Source organism: Muntiacus reevesi, chromosome 9 (genome assembly GCF_963930625.1).
Source record: "Muntiacus reevesi chromosome 9, mMunRee1.1, whole genome shotgun sequence".
Taxonomy (NCBI): Eukaryota; Metazoa; Chordata; class Mammalia; order Artiodactyla; family Cervidae; genus Muntiacus; species Muntiacus reevesi.
Genome location: NC_089257.1, coordinates 1,982,708 through 2,003,572, shown reverse-complemented (window position 1 = coordinate 2,003,572; position 20,865 = coordinate 1,982,708). Strand labels below are relative to the sequence as shown.

The 20,865-nt window shown below is 43.8% G+C and overlaps 1 protein-coding gene across 2 annotated transcripts; it reads left to right on the top strand.

Annotated features, from left to right (window-relative positions):
• Nucleotides 1-3,645: 3,645 nt before the first annotated feature.
• On the top strand, nucleotides 3,646-16,614 carry LOC136174243 (glycine N-phenylacetyltransferase-like). 2 transcript variants are annotated; one of them, XM_065944252.1, is made up of 5 exons: nucleotides 3,646-3,741; nucleotides 9,268-9,375; nucleotides 10,928-11,054; nucleotides 12,567-12,738; nucleotides 14,986-16,614. In XM_065944252.1, the coding sequence occupies exons 1-5, from the start codon at nucleotides 3,664-3,666 to the stop codon at nucleotides 15,386-15,388; spliced, it is 888 nt and encodes a 295-aa protein (XP_065800324.1). In that variant the 5' UTR covers nucleotides 3,646-3,663; the 3' UTR covers nucleotides 15,389-16,614. The 2 variants fall into 2 exon arrangements, with proteins under 2 accessions (XP_065800324.1, XP_065800325.1); XM_065944253.1 differs by lacking the exon at nucleotides 9,268-9,375.
• The last annotated feature ends 4,251 nt before the right edge of the window (nucleotides 16,615-20,865 follow it).

Below are 20,865 nucleotides of genomic sequence, written 5' to 3'. Positions count from 1 at the left end.
ATTCTTAGGTATTTTATTCTTTTTGATGTGATTTTAAATGGGATTATTTTATTGTTTTGTCTTTCTCATGCTTTATTATTAATATATAGGAAAGCAACAAATATTACCTCCACTAAGGAATCTTATGAATTTACCTATTCACATTCTCTTATTAGTGTTTATTCAATCAGTAGTGCTCACAGTTGAAATTTCTCTACTATTATATGTAAACAAAGTACCAGTATTCTCATTCTGTTCCCATTTGCATCCCAATAAGACAATAACTCCCCCCAAAGATTCATTCTCCTATTCTTGTCCCTCCTTTTACCCAGAAGAGTGTGATAGTAAGACAAAATGCCTCTACAGCTCTGTCTGTGGTTCCCTTGAGCCTTAACCTGGCTGTTTCAGCTCCAGATATCATGAAATTTCCCTTGCAGTCAATCACTTCCATTTAAAGTCCTTCATTAAAAGTTTTATTACTCATTCCCAGAGAGTGTATTATTGTTCATTTAAAGTTAACTATACAGGCTTCAGCAACACATGAACCATGAACTTCCAGATGTTCAAGCTGGTTTTAGAAAAGGCAGAGGAACCAGAGATCAAATTGCCAATATCTGCTGGATCATCAAAAAAGAAGAGAGTTCCAGAAAAACATCTATTTCTGCTTTATTGAATATACCAAAGCATTTGACTGTGTGGATCACAATAAACTGTGGAAAATTCTGAAGGAGATGGGAATACCAGACCACCTGATATGATTCTTAAGAAACCTGTATGCAGGTCAGGAAGCAACAGTTAGAACTGGACATGGAACAACAGATTGGTTCCAAATAGGAAAAGGAGTACATCAAGGCTGTATATTGTCACCCTGCTTATTTAACTTATATGCAGAGTACCTCATGAGAAACGCTGGGCTGGAAGAAGCACAGCTAGAATCAAGATTCATGGGAGAAATATCAATAACCTCAGAAATGCAGATGACACCACCTTTATGGCAGAAAGTAAAAAGCCTCTTGATGAAAGTAAAAGAGGAGAGTGAAAAAGTTGGCTTAAAGCTCAACATTCAGAAAACTAAGATCATGGCATCTGGTCCCATCACCTCATGGCAAATAGATGGGGAAACAGAGGAAACAGTGTCAGACTTTATTGTTTTGGGCTCCAAAATCACTGCAGATGGTGACTGCAGCCATGAAATTAAAAGATGCTTACTCCTTGGAAGGAAAGTTATGACCAACCTAGATAGCATATTAAAAGCAGGACATTACTTTGCCAACAAAGGTCTGTCTGCTCAGGGCTATGGTTCTTCCAGTTGTCATGTATGGATGTTAGAGTTGGACTGTGAAGAAAGCTGAGCACCGAAAAATTGATACTTTTGTGTGGAGAAGACTCCTGAGAGTCCCTTGAACTGCAAGGAGATCCAACCAGTCCATCCTGAAGGAGATCAGTCCTGGGTGTTCATTGGGAGGACTGATGCTGAAGCTGAAACTCCAATACTTTGGCCACCTCATGGGAAGAGTTGACTCATTGGAAAAGACCCTGAAGCTGGGAGGGATTGGGAGCAGGAGGAGAAGGGGAAGACAGAGGATGAGATGGCTGGATGGCATCACCGACTCGATGGGCATGAGTTTGAGTAAACTCCAGGAGTTGGTGATGGACAGGGAGGCCTGGCATGCTGCAATTCATGGGGTCGTGAATAGTCGGACACGACTGAGTGACTGAACTGACTGACGGGCTTCCCCGGTGGCTTAGTGGTAAAGAACCCGCCTGCCAATCCCTGGGTCAGGAAGATACCCTGGAGGGAAAAGGGTGACCCACTCCAGGATTCTTGCCTGGAGAGTTCCATGGACAGAGGAGCCTGGCGGGCTATAACCCATAGGGGCAGACCCAGGGCAGAGAGAAGCACTTGCCAGCCCAGCTACGACCTTACGTCTTCAGTTATTGTGCCACGGCCAACTTTGTGCAACCTGCCCGCTCCTCTGTCTGTGGGGTTTTCCTGCAGAAATACTGGAGTGGGTTGCTATTTCCTCCTCCAAGGGATCTTCCTGACCCAGGGATTGAACCAACGTCTCCTGAGTCTCCTACATTGGGAGGCAGATTCTTTATCACGGAGCCACCTGGGCATCCCTGAGGTCAGCTGCAGAATGCCTGCTGCTTTAATTCTGCTCTCCGGGTTTTCCACTGGGAAAGACAGGAGGCGGGAGGAGAAGGGGGCAGCAGAGGATGAGATGGTGGGGTGGCATCACCGACTCGATGGGCATGAGTTTGAGCAAACTCCGGGTGATAGTGAAGGACAGGGAAGCCTGGCGTGCTGCCGTCCATGGGTCACAGGGTCAGACAGGACTGAGCGACTGAACGACCGCTACCAGATTTTCCATGGGAATCTCTCCGTGCTGTCTGCTTAGCTGCTCAGGCGTGTCCGACCCTGTGTGACCCCATGGCTGTCGCCCGCCGGGCCCCTCTGTCTACGGGGATTCTCCAGGTGAGAATGCCGGAGTGGATTGCCATGCCTCCCTCCAGAGGATCTTCCCAGCCCAGGAATTGAACTGAGGTCTCCCGAATGGCAGGTGGATTCTTTACCAGCTGAGCCACAAGGGCTGCCCAAGAACACTGGAGCGGGTAGCCTCTCCCTTCTCCAGGGGTTCTTCCCAGCCCAGGAATCCAGCTGAGGTCTCCTGCATGACAGGCGGATTCTTTATCAGCTGAGCTACCAGGGAATCTCTGTGGTCCACCCTAAGTGGAAACATAAAGGGAAGGGAATTCTGGGAAATGTAGTTCAGCCTAGCTGAACTCATTTGTTGAATACAGTTAAGTTCTCAATAAATGTTAAAACTTAATGAGTGATTGAATAAGCAAATGACTGCATGGATGACTAAATCAGTACTTAGGTTTCCCGGCTAGTCACACAAGTCTATTTCAATTATGATGAAACTATAGCAAAATACCCTTAAATAAAAATCAAAGCCAGACTTTGGTAAGGAGAGACTTTATTTGAAAGGATTATTTCCAGAGGGAAAAGGAGTGCTGAAATAGGAAGAGGGTATTATTTCATCAGAAGAACTCTCAGACGGTAAGATCTACAAACATCGGAAAGGTGAGGCAGAAGAGGGTTATTTTATGGAAAGGAGTCGGCAGGGTGTCACGGAGGATCGTTCTGAACGCCGGTGTCGGCTTGGGCTGAGAGTGGATCGCAGTGCGGAGGACTGTGTGCAGCAGAGAAGACGATTAATGCTCTGTCAAGCCAACAGCCCTGCTAAGCCGTTAGAACACGCTGTGGCCGGTGCTCAGTGGGGATAAGCCGTCCGCCTAAGTGTGTCGGAAGGGAGAGCAAACAGCTAGAACCAATCCAGTTCTCACGCCCTTTCAGTGGGGTGTTTGCCTGTTTGTCTGAGGTTCTTTACGTTGACTTGTATGAGCTGTTGAAGATGGGGAGTTTGAGGGATTAGTACCTGGCCTTGTCACAGATGACGTCAGGGTCGTGGTGAGGCTTAAGCCCAATGGGAGAAGGGCAGTTCCTTGCAGGAAGACCCTCAGAAACATGAAGGCAGTGGAGGCGGTTTTGTTTTGTTTTGTTTTTTAACTGTTGCTGTTTCCCAGGAGACAGGGCCGTGGGCGTCTCTGCGCGTCTTCCAGCACTTCTCATTCCTTGCTTGCTGATCCTCTCTTTAGGTTAAGGGACCTGCCGAGATGCTCCAGTTACAAGGCCCCCACCTGCTGAAGATGTTAGAGAAGTCCTTGCGGACGAGTCTCCCTGAGTCCTTAAAGGTGAGAGTGGAACGTCCTTAAGGGGACCAGGGCCAGGAGCAGCTTAAGGAGAGGCAGGAAAGGGAACGAGGCCTCCCTGAGCGCCTACTCCGTGCGAGCTCACTCACCCGGCGCTCGTTGGTTCACCCCCCCTGTCTGCAGAAGCACGGAGGAAGGGGGGTCAGGGAGATGACCTGCCCAAGGTCGTCATGCCAGCAGGGAGTGGCGACGCTGTGGCTGGAGCCCTTCCCTTCTTTGCCGTGTGACGATGCCAAAGCGTCCCTCGCGCCCCTTCAACTCATGTTATGTAACTCTGGAAGGTTCTTTTTCCCCAGAATTGGCAAAGCCAATGTTTATTCTTATCAATCAATCAAGTGCCTGATGAAAAGCTATCGATTCTGGTTCTTCTTTGTAATTAATAATGGGTCAAATTCTGTTTTTGTCAACCCCCAAGGATTAGGTTTAACTTCGAGTGAGACAGAAATTATGTTTAAGGAATGATCTATGCACAACAGACAAGTAGATCATCACATGCGCCATAGGGAAGCGGAGTGTTTTTTCTTGCAATAATATATATTACAAAGGGAGGAGGCCTTTCCTAGAGATAAGGAGTGCCCCTGCATTATGATGAGGGAATCAATGCACCAAGAAGATACAAGAAAGCCTGAAATGTATACACCCATCAACAGAGGCTCACAGTACATGAGACAAAAACTGGTAAAACTGAAAGAAGAAATAGGGAAGCACGCAGGTATAAAGAGCCCAACACTCCTCCCGCAGTAATCTGTAGGAGAGGCAGAAAACCTACACACACATTTATGAGCTTACTGTGTATGAAATGAACCAACTAGAATAAATCGAGATTCACAGAATGCTTCCCACAGCCATGGCGGGGTACATAATATTTTCAAGTGCACATGGAATGTTTAGCAAAATAGACCATATTTTTAAAATTTTTAGAAGAATTGAAATATAGCAAGTATGCTCTTGAACAATGTAGACTTAAACTGAAAAAAAAAGGAAAAAACCCAAAACCCTGAAAGATATCTGGAAAATACCTGAATTTCTAAAAGTATACAACATAGCTTTAAATAAGTCATGCTTAAAATTGCAAGGAGAATTAGAAAGCATTTTAGTTGAATGGAAATAAAAATACAATGTATGAAAAGCTTTGAGATGCAACTAAAGCAGCTGATAACAGAGAAGCAGATAGCATTAAGTGCTTAAACTGAAAAGGATAACAGTCTAGGGGCTTCTCTGGCAGACCAGTGGTTAAGACTTGGCACTTCCAGTGAAAACAATTTTCAATACTATGAACTTTTTGAAGTCCATAAATTTCACATTTTATATTCTGTGAAAAGCATGACTCACCAAAGGTCACTGAAGAAGAAATATGCAACCTAAATTGCCCTGTATCTATTGGAGAAACTGATTTTGTAGTTTGAAACCTTCCAACAAAGAAAATTCCATGCTCAGATATTGTCAGTGGCAATTTCTATCTCACACATAAGGAAGAAATAATATCACTTCCACAAAAACCCTTGCAGAATGGAGCAGAGGAGAAAACACTTCCCAAATCATTCTATGAGTCCACAATTAACCTGATACCGAAAAGAACACTACAGAGCAATATTCTTTGTGGACAGAGATATCCATTAACAAAATAATATCAAGACAAATCTGTCAACATGTCAAAAGGGTAATACATCATAACCAAGGTAAGTTCATCTTGGAAAGGCAAGGCAGATTCAGCATTCAGAAGTCAATCAGTGCAGTTCACTGCTATCAACAGACTGAAGAAAAGCCGTGGATCCTCTCTCAATAGATGCAGAAAAATGTTTGACAGAATGTAATGTTTCTGATAAAGATAAAACTATCAGCAGACTAGAAATAGGAGGGCATTTCTTCAACCTGATGACAAGTGTACTGGAATAATCTATACCTAAGATTCCCACCACTCCTGGTGGGAATGGTACTAGATATCCTAGCCAACACAACAAGATAAGAAAAAGAAATAAGAAAAATTCATATTGGAAAAAAATAAAATAGTGTTTATTCACAGATGGTATAATTGTCTAATGAGAAAAATCTTTAGGAATCTACCAAAAAGAAACACAGATTCCCAAAGCTCCTAGATGTATAACTAAGTTTAGCCAAGGCTTTAGGGTGAATATACGAAATACAAAAATTGTTTTTCTGTGTACTAGCAATGGACAATTTGAATTAAAAACCAATACAATTTATAAGATACACAAAAACAATAGACAACAACAACAAAAGCCTTAAGTATAAACTCTGTTGGCATACAGGGCTGGTCTCTAAAATAAATGCTTTTTCTTTTATTGATGAATCACAGCTTCAGACTTCTCAGAGCAGCACGAATATGACGTATAATTTAGTAGAGTTGATTATACTGATCTTGCTGATGGGAAACATGGAAGGAATAGCATCATATCACATCCTTTCTTGGCCAGGGTGGGTGAGGTCGGGGGTGGGGCTCCCGCTGTGACTCAGCTGGCAGAGAATCTGCCTGCCATGCGGGAGACCTGGGTTCAGTCCCTGGGTTGGGCAGATGCCCTGCAGGAGGGAACAGCCACCCTCTCCCGACTTCTGGCCTGGAGAACCCCAAGGACTCTATAGTCCAAGGGTCACAAAGAGTCGGGCGTGACGTGTTCCCTGGTGCCCTGACACGTGGTTAGGGTCTGTGTAGACTGAGCCCCCGGCGCCTGGTGCAGCCCAGGACACACCACACCAAGGCGGAGGGCGGGGAGCTGTTGAGAGGACCACGGTCAGGGGTCAGGCGGCTTCGATCCCACAGATTCGTGGTTGTCTGCGTAACACTGCACGAACCTCAGTGCTCGTGCATGTACAATGAGCAAAACGAGGAAGTAAGTACTCCTGGAAGACAGTCCTCAGCCTTAAACAGGGTTGTGTGTGTGCTAGTGACCCAGTCCTGTCTGACGCTTTGAGACCGTGTGGGCTGTAGCCTGCCAACCTCCGCTGCCCACGGGATTCCGCAGGCAAGAATAACGGAGTGGGTTGCCATTTCCTTCTCCAAGGGATCTTCCCAACCCAGGGATCAAACCCAGGTCTCCCACGTTGCAGGCAGATGCTTCACCATCTGAAAGACCAGGGAAGTCCTAAGCAGGGCTATCATTACCTTGCAGAGATGCTTGGAGGATTAAATAAGATATGATAAAGTTAATAGCCAATACTTCTTGGACACTTACTGAGTATCAGGAACCACACCACGTATTCAACACAACCTCAGAAGTATTTTCTCAGAAGGAGGAGAGGGAGGCACTAAATCAGTTAGGTGCCTGATTTATGTCTATCTTAAGTGCCTACTTTGAAAAAATTTTCCAAGTTAGATTGTTTTCTTTTATGCTCTGTGTCTGGGGTTGGAATTGTTATTTACTTCGTGTGTTAAGAGGATCCCAACTTTTTGGAGATAATTCTTGGCACTGCTAATCTTAGCCCAACTCTACTGTAAGGCAAAATAACTCAATATGAGATCCTCAGTTTTAATGAGGTTCTTTTCCTCTCTACTCACCTGGTTCTTTGATGACATAGCTTTATTCCCATAAGCAGAAATCTAGGATATTTGTAAAATTTATTCTTGTTACAAATGTATGACCTAAAACTCAGTGACTACTTGCTAATAAGTCTCAGATGAGAGAAAAATTTGTGTGTTGCAGCCTGAGTGACTGCGATCTATTTCCCAAGCAGAGGAAACCAAGTAGATTCACCTCACATGTTGATTTCAGTCCCTTCACTATGTAGTGGCTACCTGAGACACTATGTTCTGCTTAAATGACACTGTCATGCACACAGAAATGTGTGTATAAATCCAACAGGTTCCAAACGTCACGTTGAAAAACGTATATTTTGTTTTCCTTAAAACTGCATTTAATTTCTATGTTGCGCATCTGCTGATGGCAGAAACTTAATTTATAAAAACTCAGTTGAGTCAAAGTTTCAACATCAAAGTAAGAGTTTGCCTCCTCCTCTGTCCCCTTAGTCTGACATTGACATTTCATGGCAAGAGTAGGGAAGCACAGGGTGAGAGGTGGTCCTTTGTCATTCAAATAGCCGCCTTTCCTTTGGGCACTGGTCTTTGGCATTCTCCGTGCCATCTGCTAAGGCATCTTGTTTCAATGCATCTAGGTCCTAAGGTCCACCCTTGTGTGGATTGCTGTTTTTCCTCTCCCCAACCACGTGGCTCATTCCCGTTTGGACAATCTCTTTCTCAGCCTCTTCAATGTTTTGAGGGCACCAGTGTTTGAACAAGTGGTTGCAAAGATTTAAAAAATTGCCCAATAAGCAATGCCCTTGGACCTTGGCCACCAAAGCTTGTGTTGTTAACACAATGCTCTGTCTCTACTTTTTACATAGATGGGAATTCATTGAACCTTTATGGAGGGTAATTCGGAAGCATGTGCAAGAAAAATAAAATATTTAAACAACAGTTGATGTTTGACCCAGAAACTCCCCTTGTAGAATTTGTAATATCAGACATATTTACCAAGATTTATGCAAAAGCAATGTTCATTGAAAAATAAACTGTTGAAAATTAGAAAACACTGAGATGACCAGCAATAAGGCAGAGTAAAATTGAAGTAGTCCTTCCATATAATGGATATTATGCAACCATTAAAAATGAATATATAGATTTGTGTTATGCAGAAACATGCTCATGGTATAGTGTGTATGTGTATGTGGCGAGGGGGGGAACAGATGTTAAGTTAATATGCATTAGGTAATTAATTTCATGTTTAAAACCTGTGTGTGTGTATTAGTCACTCAGTCGTGTCCGACTCTTTGTGACCTCATGGACTGTAGCCCACCTGGCTTCTCTATCCACGGAATTTTCTGGGCAAGAATACTGGAGTGGGTTGCCATTCCCTTCTCCAAGGGCTCTTCCTGACCCAGGGATCAAACCCGGGTTCTTGCTTTGCAGGCAGTTTCTTTACTGACTGAGTCATCAGGGAACCCTGAAGACTATGTGTGTGTGTAAATAAAAGGAGTAAAATGGAAAGATATGACCCTAAATTCTACAATGTGTTAGCAGATGATTTTAACTTATTCATTTTATATATCTGGATTTTAAAATATAATAAAAAAAATATTTGATCTTCCCTGACGGCTCAGACAGTAAAGAATATGCCTTCAAGGCAGGAGATCTGGGTTCGATTCCTGGGTTGGGAAGATCCCCCAGAGAAGGAAATGGCAACCCACTCCAGTATTCTTGCCTGGAGAACTCCACAGACAGAGGAGCCTGGCGGGCTACAGTCCATGAGGTCAGAAACAGTTGGACATGGCTGAGCAACTAACACACACACACAACATAATATTCTCACTGTTTTACCCAAAGTCTATTTCCATTTGGAGTAATAAGGTAAAACCTGAACACCGTGAAGACCAAAATAAAGGCCCTTTTAGGTACTTAACCTGATTTCATAGAAATAAACCTTGTCCTGATCAAACAAGGTGCTTCACAATCCCTTCCTGATAAGCTGCCCCTCTCACTTTCTCGGGACACTGCAGGTTTATGGGACCGTCTTCCACATGAACCAGGGAAACCCATTTGGTCTAAAGGCCCTGGTGGACAAGTGGCCTGATTTTAAGACAGTGGTTATCCGCCCTCAGGAGCAGGTAAGGGGCCAGGGGTAGAATGAATGTGCATCTGTGTTTGTTTTGGCTATGTGTCTGGCAATGTGGTAGACCCTGGGGATACAGAAACGAAATGCAGTGAGAGTGAACAGGTCCCTGTGCTCAAGAACTTAGAGTCTGGAGGGAAACTGACAAGCAAAACAAATACAACAAGGTGTGAAAATATACTGTAAATATTTGAGATACAGGAGTAGCACTGGCCAAGAGATGATGAGACGATTGATGTCAGGATGCAGGGCAAGGACCAGAGAGCTTTCATGGAAGACATTTTGCCAAAAGTGAATTTTGAAGAATAATAGGTTTTTGACAGGTTGACAAGAACAGAGGTTGTGTTCTAAGCCTAGAAAGGAACATCCCAGCATGTGTGAAGGTAAATATAATAACCTTGTGTGAGAAGCCGCTTCAGTTGTGTCCAACTCTTTGCGACCCCACGGACTGCAGCCCACCAGGCTCCTCTGGCCATGAGATTCTCCAGGCAAGAACACTGGAGTGGGTTGCCATTTCCTTCTCCGATGATAATGTTAAGGAAATAAAAAGAACAAATTATGATGCTTGTATTTGGGGATATATTTTCAGTACTAGACTTTTAAAAATCACTCAAACTAAGTTGCTAATCTGTTTCAAATATAAATATGTTATAAGCATATTGAAAATAAAGTATAAAAATTCCCACATGCAAAAATATGTAACTGTATAGTATCATTTGATGAATTATTTGAAAGTAAAATTTAAATGTGTAGTGAATTTTTTAAAAAATACCAAATTAAACAGAATACAAAAGTAAAGATACTTGAACTATTGAAATCGAAAAAGAATAACATTCACTTTTTTATGCAGTCTTTAGAAACAAATTGCTGGTGCTATGATGGGGAGGGCATTTCTGGTCAACGATTTCCAGCTATTCTGCCCTTGTTGGGTAGATTTCTCTGATTTCTTCTCTCAGCTTCAAAATAGTCTCATTTTTTATTTGTTAATTTTGAGACAATGTTTTTGAGCAAATTTTGTGTTTCAGCTTTGTTGGGAAAATGAATTATTTTTTAAACAGTGCATTGCAGTTTACATTTTAAAGGCATCCTGGGTCTTCATTCTGTACAGCTTTATGACATGTGAGAATTCTAATGCAAGGTTACCTGTGCCTATTTCAATATTGTCCTCATAATGCATTTGTTCCAAGGCTTTGAAACAGAGTAACTTTTACTCTTGCAACAGAAGCTTGTCTTTAACAAAAATTCATTCTTTCTCCTGAGGATTGTAGAATCCCTGAAGAATGCACTCTAAACTGGTAAGTGTTTGGTTGATTTGAAATTGTCATGCAACATAAAAATACCTTCATCGAGTTTTTGTTACTTGTAAGTGGAATCATTCATTAAATACCTGATTTAGTTGTATGGTGAAAATCATTCAGGAATGATGATAGCACACCAAGAAAAATAGCAATATTTAGTTTGTAAAATAGCACTGTATAATGAAATACCAAACAAGTATTCCAATCACTGGATATGAACAATTTGATTTATTTATATTACCCAAACAGGAGATGGCAGATGACTTTGATCACTACACCAACACCTACCAAATCTTTTCTAAGGATCTTAAGAACTGTGAGGAGTCCCTTACCACATCAGATGTCATCAACTGGAAACAACATTTGCAGATCCAAAGTACGTAAGGGATCTGGGATCTGTCCACTGCAGGGACTGCTCATATCTATACCTGGAGCGTCACTTTATCCTGAGTACAATCCCCTATGGTCAGTATTTCCTACTAGACCCCAGACACTCAGCTTGATGGTCACTCCTGTGTCGGCTAACACCATCTCTTCAGTGGAGTTGAATTCAAGCGTTGCAGACTATAGGGTTCTTTCAACAACATGTGAGTAATGTAAGTTCTTGTTAGACGAGGATTCCTGATGTGTTTTGCAGACATACTGAAGATCCCTTAGGGTGATTGGGTGTGAGAGCAGAGCCCCCTGACCTTGTCGCTTGTTGTTTAGTTGCTAAGCCGTGTCCAGCTCTGCAATCTCAGGGACTGCAGCCCGCCAGGCTCCTCTGTCCATGAGATTTTCCAGGCCAGAATACTGGAGTGGGTTGCATTTCTTTCTCCAGGGGACCCTCCCGACCCAGGGATCGAACCTGAGGCTCTTGTGTCTCCTGCACTGGCGGGTGGATTCTTTGCCACTGAGCCACAACTGGAATGATAAGCTCTTGTGCCATGGACATGTCCCCAGTCACAGGAACACCTGTCACTGCTGGAATCAGACTCCCTTGGGTGACATCCCTGTTCTGCCTACTGCTTGCTTTGTGATCTTCAGCAAGTGGTGTAACGTATCTATCATTCAGTTCCCTCACATATAAAGAATGAAGATAATAGAAGTACCTAAAATTGTGGCTGGGCTTCCCAGGGGGCACAGTGGTAAAGAATCCGCCTGCCCATGCAGGGGATGTGGGTTCGATCCCTGGGTCGGGAAGAGCCCCTGGAGGAGGAAATGGCAACCCACTCCAGTATTCTTGCCTGGAGAATCCCATGGACAGAGGAGGCTGGCAGGCTGTGGTCTGTGTGGTTGCAAAGAGTTGGACATGACTGAGCATGCGTGCAATACATATGGTTAATGTAAGGATTAAATGCGGTATTAGACCAATACCAGGGCATGTCATCCGTACACAAGCAAGATTGGCTACTATTTCTTTTTTTATTTATTTTCTGTGCTGGGTCTTTGCTGCCACGGGCCTTCTCTAGTTGCAGCAAGTAGGGACTGCTGTCCGTTGCACTGTGCGTGCTTCTCATTGCCGTGGCTCCTCTTGTTGTGGACCACAAGCTCCAAGAGAGCGGGCTTTGTTGCTCCGAGGCACATGGGATCTGCCCGGATCAGGGATCGAACCCATGTCCTCTGCAGTGGCAGGCGAATTCTTAACCACTGGACCACCAAGGAAGCCCAAGTTTGGCTATGATTTTTTAAATACCACGTGTGCTTGATTCCACAGTATTTCTATTCTTATCTCTGTATTGCGTAAGAGCAAACAGCCTTAGGCAGTGATGTGGCCACAGTTCACAGTCACTTGCAACACCAGAAGCAAAGTTGCTGACTTTAAATCCTGGACGTGTCTGTTGGGAAGCTTCCTGAAGCATCCATCTACAAGGGCAGTCACTCCTCTCCTAACTTTACCCCTCTCTAGGTTCACAGTCCAGCCTGAATGGGGTGATACAGAATCTTGCAGTCGCTAAATTTGTTAAGGTCGAGCACACACCGTGCATTCTCTACGTGATGCCTGAGACAGCGAGGAAACTGCTTCCTTCCCTGCCAGAGACAAAGCAATTACCTGTTGGGTATGGTGCACCCAAAGCCATGTGAGTTTGAAAAAAGATGCTCTTTCACTGTTGCAGTAGCCTCCCAAGCTCTATCCCTACATTCACTCTTGGCTCCCCGCAATCCATTTCTAGAACGATGCTTTCAGCATGTAATGTGGATTACGTCCATTCACCTGCCAGAAGCCACTGAGGTGGCTCAGCTTGCTGCTCTTGTTCAGTCCCTAAGTCGTGTCTGACTTCTCGACACTCCACAGACTACAGCACGCCAGGCTTCCCTGCCCTTCACCATCTCCAGGAGTTTGCCCAAACTCATGTCCATTGAGTTGGTGATGCTATCCAAACATTTCATCTTCTGCCGTCCCCTTCTCCTCCTGCCCTCAATCTTTCCCAGCATCAGGGTCTTTCCAAATGAGTCAGTTCTTCGCATCAGGTGGCCAAAGTATTGGAGTTTCAGCTTCAGCATCAGTCCTTCCAATGAACACCCAGGACTGATCTCCTTTAGGATGGACTGGTTGGATCTCCTTGCAGTCCTAGGGACTCTGAAGTCTTTTCCAACATCACAGTTCAAAAGCATCAATTCTTCGGCACTCAGCTTTCTTCACCGTCCAACTCTCACATCCATACATGACCACTGGAGAAACCATAGCCTTAACTAGATGGACCTTTGTGAGGAAAGTGGTATCTCTGTTTTTTAATATACTGTTTGGGTTTGTCATAGCTTTTCCTCCAATGAGAAAGAATTTTTTTTTTTCTTGGTGACTGCAGTTACCGTCTATAGTAATTTTGGAGCCCAAGAAAATAAAATCAAAGTCAAAGTCCTTTATGGACTTCCAAGGTCCAAAAGACCTGGAACGCATCACCTCTTGGACTTTATCCCGTCGCTCTTGCTTACTCCTACCAGCAGCTCTGACCCTCTTTATGCAACTTGATCTCACACACCCACACATGGCTTTGGGCCATTGCATTTGCCCTTTGTCTTGCCACAATGTCCTTCCCTCTGATCCTCATATACTTGTGTCTTTAATGTCACTCATACTCTAAATGCTGTTTCTTCAGAGATTCCCAGTCATATGGTCCTCTGTGTGTTGAAATGGCTGGAAAGGCTTCATTCGCAGTATCATACATTACTTCCCATGGAGTTCTCCAGGCAAGGCTATAGAGTGGGCTGCCGGGTCCTTCTCCAGTGGACCTGTTTTCTCAGAACGCTTCACTATGGCCCGTCCGTGTTGGCTGGCTCTGCACAGCATGGCTCATAGGTTCATTGGGTTACATAAGCCCCTTCGCCACGACAAGGCTGTGATTCATGACGGGGTGTGGGGGCGGCAGAGGATGAGATGGTTAGACAGCATCGCTGACTTAATGGGCATGAATTTGAGCGAAATCCAGGAGCAGTGGAGGACGGAGGAGCCTGGCGTGTTCCAGTCCATGGAGGCACTAAGGCATGTACGTGACTTAGCGACTGGGCAAGAATCCCGTTACCCCTGGACACACCTCCACAGCCACAGTCTCGCTGGATTCTGCTGTCACCCCGGAGGTAGACAAGATAGGAGATCTTATCCTTATTTTCCTGACAGAAACAGTCTCGGATGATGACATAGCTTGTTCCGGTCACGTGGATAGTTAAAGGTGTGATGGGATGAGTACAGATCCCCTCGTTCCCCACCAGGAGACCCCTCCCAAACCCCTATACAGCCTGAAGACGCTCCAGGTTCAGTGTTCTGTGCCTCGGGGGCTGTCTGCACTCCACGCCACTTCCCCTCTCTGGACTCTCTGGCCCATGCTGGCCAGGGCCCTCTGACACCAGCGGTCTATGATTCCATGATTCCTAAGCTCTGCTTTTACCCAGATGCTAGCATGGGCTTTCAGGCACTTGTCTATTTTCCGTTTGCCTAGTTTTCTTATCGCTAAAATGGGGTGTTATCAATTCCCTCATTAAATGCTGAGTCACTGCTTTGCCGACAGCAACCATACTTAACTTTTAGGTACTTCTTACTGCAGGTAGGCACAAGTCCTGGGTGCTTGTGGTGTAATTGCTCTTACATCAGGTTTTGAGGAAGGTACAATTAATAGACTCACTTTATAAAGGAAGGAGGTAGAGAGACATTTGTTGCCTGGTTAAAATCACACGCTTTTGAATTATGAATCTGGGCAGCCTCATTGCAGAATCTGTGCCTTTGCCTGCGCTCTCAAATGCATCATCTGAAGACAATTTGGGGGCAAAAAAATATATAACACTTCGCAGTATGTGTGACTTATGAGGGTTTTTTTTTTCCTTCTTCTCAATAGTAACGAGGAGATGTTTAAGCTCTCATCCATGGATCCTACACATGCCACTTTGGTGAATAAATTCTGGCATTTTGGTGGCAATAAGAGGAGCCAGAGATTCATCGAGCGCTGTATCCGGGCCTTCCCCACCTTCTGCCTGCTGGGGCCGGAGGGGACCCCTGCGTCCTGGTCCCTGATGGACCAGACGGGAGAGATCCGGATGGGGGCCACCCTGCCCCAGTACCGGGGCCTCGGGCTCGTCTCCCACATGCTGGCTGTCCACACCCGGGCTCTGGACCAGCTCGGCGTCCCCGCGTATAACCACACAGACAAAGCCAACAAAATCGTACGGAGAATCAGTGAGAACCTGCGTCACATCGCCATCCCCCGTGGTTGGAACCAGTGGAACTGCGTGCCCCTGTGAAGGGGCCCCCACGCGAGGCTTCGCTGGGCGGGCTGGACACGTGGCCAGAGAGGCAGAGGGCTGGGCGGGGAGGAAGACAGACTCATCCTCAGCGGGGAGGCAGCGTGGGCTGTTTGGGGCTGGGCAAGCGGTGAGCGACCCGCAGAACCCCAGAGTCCCTGCCCACTGCTCACCCGCGGACGTCCCTTCGGGTCCCGCAGACCTCCCTATTTCCCCCACATTCCAGCCCTGGCAACCTCCACTCCACTCTGTGCTTCTACGCGTTCAACTTTTTTTCTTTTTAAGACCCCATGTAGTAAGAGGGAGGCGACCTGTGTATAATTATGGCTGATTTCTGCCATTGTATGGCAGAAACCCACACAACGTCGGAAGGCAATTTTCCTCCAATTAAGAAATAAATTTAAAAAGTAAAGTTAATGCTTTGAAGAAACGTTAAAAAAACGTCTAAGTGAGGTCATCTGGCAGCATTCCTGTTTCTGTCTGGTTTATTTCACAGGCTCGTAAGTCTCTTGTGACACATATGGCCAGTAGGAAAGCACCCATAATCAGTAAAGGATGAATGCAGCACGCTATTCCAGCGGTGTCACTGCTGCGTCCAGCACTGTCGTATTTATCTCTGTTTAGGGTCTATACGGGGCTTCCCCGGTGGCTCAGGGGTAAAGAACCCGCCTGCCAATCCCTGGGTCGGGAAGATCCCCTGGAGGGAAAAGGGCGACCCTCTCCAGGATTCTTGCCTGGAGAGTTCCATGGACAGAGGAGCCTGGCGGGCTTTAACCCATAGGGTCGCAAAGAGCCAGACATGACTGACTGGCTACGCACAGCACAGCACAAAACTTTAAAACACCAAACACATCTGTAGTGAATCAGGGTAACACGGATACAATCATCGAAGAAGAAAGATACTGGGGATGTATCAGTGGCAGAAAAAAAAAATTCTCCAGGCCGATACAGCGAGGAAGAAGTACTTCCTCATTTCAGGAAGATGAACTGAAACTCTGCTGATCGAAGACAGGATTTCTTTATCACATCTGTGACCATCATCGCATCACCGGAATTTTCTGAGTACCGAAGACATAAAACAGCGCAGATTCCAGTAACAAGTTACATTAAGTGCTTATTTTGAAGGATAGTTTCACTGAATGTAGAATTTTTTCAGTTTCTCCTGAAGCCTTTTTTATGTTGTCAATCCAGTGCCTTCTTTTGTAGTGAAAAGAAGCCAACTGCAATCCTTGCTGTTCCCTTGATGAAATATGTCTTTTGTGTCTCTGACTGCTTTGTCCCCCTACTCTTAAATGTTATGTATTTATTTTACTGTGGCTGAAAAATAGTAAGGGATCTTAGCAAACATTTCAGTGTATGGGGCAGCATTGTCATCTGTGAACACAGCATTGTAGAGCAGACCTCTAGAACTTTCTCATCTTACACAGTGGGTGCTCTATACTCGATGATAAGCAGCTCATCCTGCCTCCCTCTGCTCTTAACCACCACTCCACTTCTTGTTTCTATGAGCAGCAGGACTTCAGATCCTCATGTAAGCGGAGGCTTGCAGTCTTCGTCCTGCTGTGACCGCTTGCCTCACTCGGGGAGAGTCCTCCAGCTTCACCCACACTGTCGCGTGCTGCTGCGTGGCCTCCTTCTTTGGGGCCGAGTCTCATTCCATCACAGGTGTGCGCCGCATTGTCTCCACCCATCGTCCTGACATTTAGGTTGCTTCTGTGTCTTGGCTGCTGTGAGTAACGCTGTAGCGAGCATGGGAGCAAAGACAGCCTTTCCAGACCTTGGGCCCAGCTCTCTCGTCTGTGGACTCAGAAGCAGAACTGCTGGCTCGTGTGATAGCTCTAGTTTTACGTTTCTGAGAGACTGCTCTACTGCTCTTCATGGCGTCTGCTCTATTTTGCCTTCCTGCCAACAGCGCCCAAGTGGTTGGATCTCTGCGTCCTTGGGAACACTTCTTGGTGTTTGCTTCTGAGCAAAGCTGGAACTTGGCTTTGGGGAGCCTGTTTGGCGTTAAACTGTGGGCGGCCCGGTGCAGTAGCGGGAGCGCTGCGGTGGGCCAGTGAGGGCCACGGGCTCCAGCCAGCGCCTCGTCCTCAGGGCTCCAAACACGGGGCTCTTTCCTCTCCATACTCAGACTCAGGCAAGCTGCAGAGAGCAGCCCCTCCGACTGCTGCTGAGCAGCCGGACCCCTGGCCCTGTGGTCCGGCCCTCTCCTCTCCCCAGGACGGGCGGGGAGCGGGTCTTCCCCCAGCCTGGGGTGCTGGGCCGCCCGGTGGGGAGGCGATGGCGAGAAGGTGCCGCGTGTCTCCCTGTTGGCCTCAGCCTGCTGGTCTGCCCTCCCCTGGGGCGCGGACCCTGTCGGCTGCTCTCTGCGCTCCTCACAAGGGGCATCGGGCCGTTTCTTAGCTTCGAGTTGGTGTGTCTACGGTTGGGAGAGTATTTTGTAAATAAGTGCATTTGTATTGCATCAGCTTTATTAGATTCCACGTATGAGCAATATCATACTGTGCTTGTCTTTCTCTGGCTGGCTGACTTCACTTACTGTGATAATCTGTAGGTCCATCCATGGTGCTGCTAATGGTATTATTCCATTCCTCTTATGGCTGAGTAGTACTCCATATATATGTATTGCACGTTATATGTATGTGTGTGTGTATATATACATATACACTCCACATTATATGTATGCATGTGTGTATATATATACTCCACATTATATGTATGTATGTGTGTATATATATACTCTACATTATATGTATGTATGTGTATATGTATATACTCCACATTATATGTATGTATGTGTGTCTGTATATATATATATTCCACATTATATGCATGCATGTATGTGTGTGTATATATATACACTCCACATTATATGTATGTATGTATGTGTGTGTATATATATACACTCCACATTATATGTATGTATGTATGTGCATGTATATGAATATACTCCAGATTATATGTATGTATGTGTGTATGTGTATATCTATACTCCACATTATATGTATGCATATATGTGTACATATATGTATATTATACACACTCCACATTATATGTATGTATCTGTGTATATATATATATTCCACATAATATGTATGTATGTATATATATATATATATATATATACACTCAACATGTATGTATGTATGTGTGTGTATGTATATATAGTCCACAGTATATGCATGTATTTATGTGTGTGTACATACATATACACTCCACATTATATATATGCATGTTTGTGTGTATATATATACTCCACATAATACGTATGTATGTGTATATGTATATACTCCACATTATATGTATGTATGAGTGTGTATATAAATATATATATATATACATCACATTATATGCATGTATGTTTATGTGTGTATGTAAATACTCCACATTATATGTATGTATGTGTATGTGTGTATATATATACTCCACATTATATGCATGTATGTATGCGTGTGTATATATATATATATACACTCCACATTATATGCATGTATGTATGTGCATGTATATGTATATACTCCAGATTATATGTATGTATGTGTGTATGTGTATATATATATATATACTCCACATTATATGCATGTATGTGTGTGTATATATATACACTCCAAATTATATGTATGTATGTGTGTGTGTGTATATATATATATATACACTCCACATTATATGCATGTATGTATGTGCATGTATATGTATATACTCCAGATTATATATATGTATGTGTGTATGTGTATATGTATACTCCACATTATATGTATGCATGTATGTGTACTATATATATATTACACACTCCACATTATATGTATGTATGTATCTGTGTATATATATTCCACATAATATGTATGTATGTATGTATGTATGTATATATATATATACACATTCAACATGTATGTATGTGTGTGTGTATATATATATAGTCAATAGTATATGCATGTATTTATGTGTGTGTACATATATATACACTCCACATTATATGCATGTATGTATGTGTATGTATATGTATATACTCAACATTATATGTATGCATGTATGTGTGATATATATATATATATATATATATATACACACTCCACATTATATGCATGTATGTGTGTGTATGTCTATACTCCACACTATATGCATGTATGTATGTGTGTATATGTATGTACTTCACATTATATGTATGTTTGTGTGTATGTGTGTATGTATACACTCCACATTATATATATGCATGTGTGTGTATATATACACTCCACATTATATATCTGCAAGCATGTATATATGTATATATACATTCCACATTATATGCATGTATGTATGTGTGTGTATGTGTATACTTCACATTATATGTATGTATGTATATGTGTGCATATATATACTCCACATTATATGTTTGCATGCATGTATATATGTATATATACACTCCACATTATATGCATGTATGTATGTGTGTATGTATGTGTATACTCCACATTATATGTATGTATGTATATGTGTGTATATATATATACTCCACATTATATGTCTGCATGCATGTATATATGTACATATACACTCCACATTATATGCATGTATGTGTGTGTATATATGTATATGCATACTCCACATTATATGTATGTGTGTGTATGTGTGTGTGTATATACTCCCCATTACATGTCTGTATGCATGTATATATGTATATATACACTCCACATTATATGCATGTGTGTATGTGTGTGTATGTGTATACTTGTGTGTATGAGGTGACTCTCATGGAGCTGTATCATAGTTTATATTTCCTTTCTCTGTGACTGGACACTGGGTTTTTGTTCAGTCTTTGCTTATGTTCATGTAGCTTTATCAGTTCCTGCTGAGAGCTTTTTTCTTCCTTTTGGATTGTTTTCTTTGGATTAATTTCTTCTTCTGGGAGTAACTAGTCAAAGGTTCTGATTTCACTCCCCAACGCCGCCTGTTACCCAGTTCTGCCAGCTCACGGTGAGCTTTGCCAAAGCCCTATAGGGTGTCCAGATCCCTGTTTCGCTGTTTTCAGCCTACTTGATTTATGAATCTCAGGCTCAGTTCTTTTCACTGCCCACCAAGTTTGGTTGTTGGTTACCACGTGCATTCTTGAGGGATGGTTCTAAACCCTATGCTTTCCAGGAAATATGGTAATATTACACCCCACAGATTTTTTAAAAACTTTATTGAAGTATAGTTGATTTTCAATGTTGTGTTAATTTCTGGGGTATAGCAAAATTATCCAGTTATGCATATTGAATACCTATGTATTTTTATATACTCCTTTTCACATTCCTGCCCACTGTAGTTTATCACAGGACGAGTATAGGGCCCTGTGCGGTATGGTAGGGCTTTGCTTTTTACCCTGACATCCGGTGTGTGAGAGCTCACCCCTGCTAACCCCGCACTCCCAATCCTGCCCTTCCCGGCCGCCACCGACCCGACAACCAAAGTCAGTTCTCGACGCCTGTGGGTCAGTTTCTGGTTCACGCATATGTTCC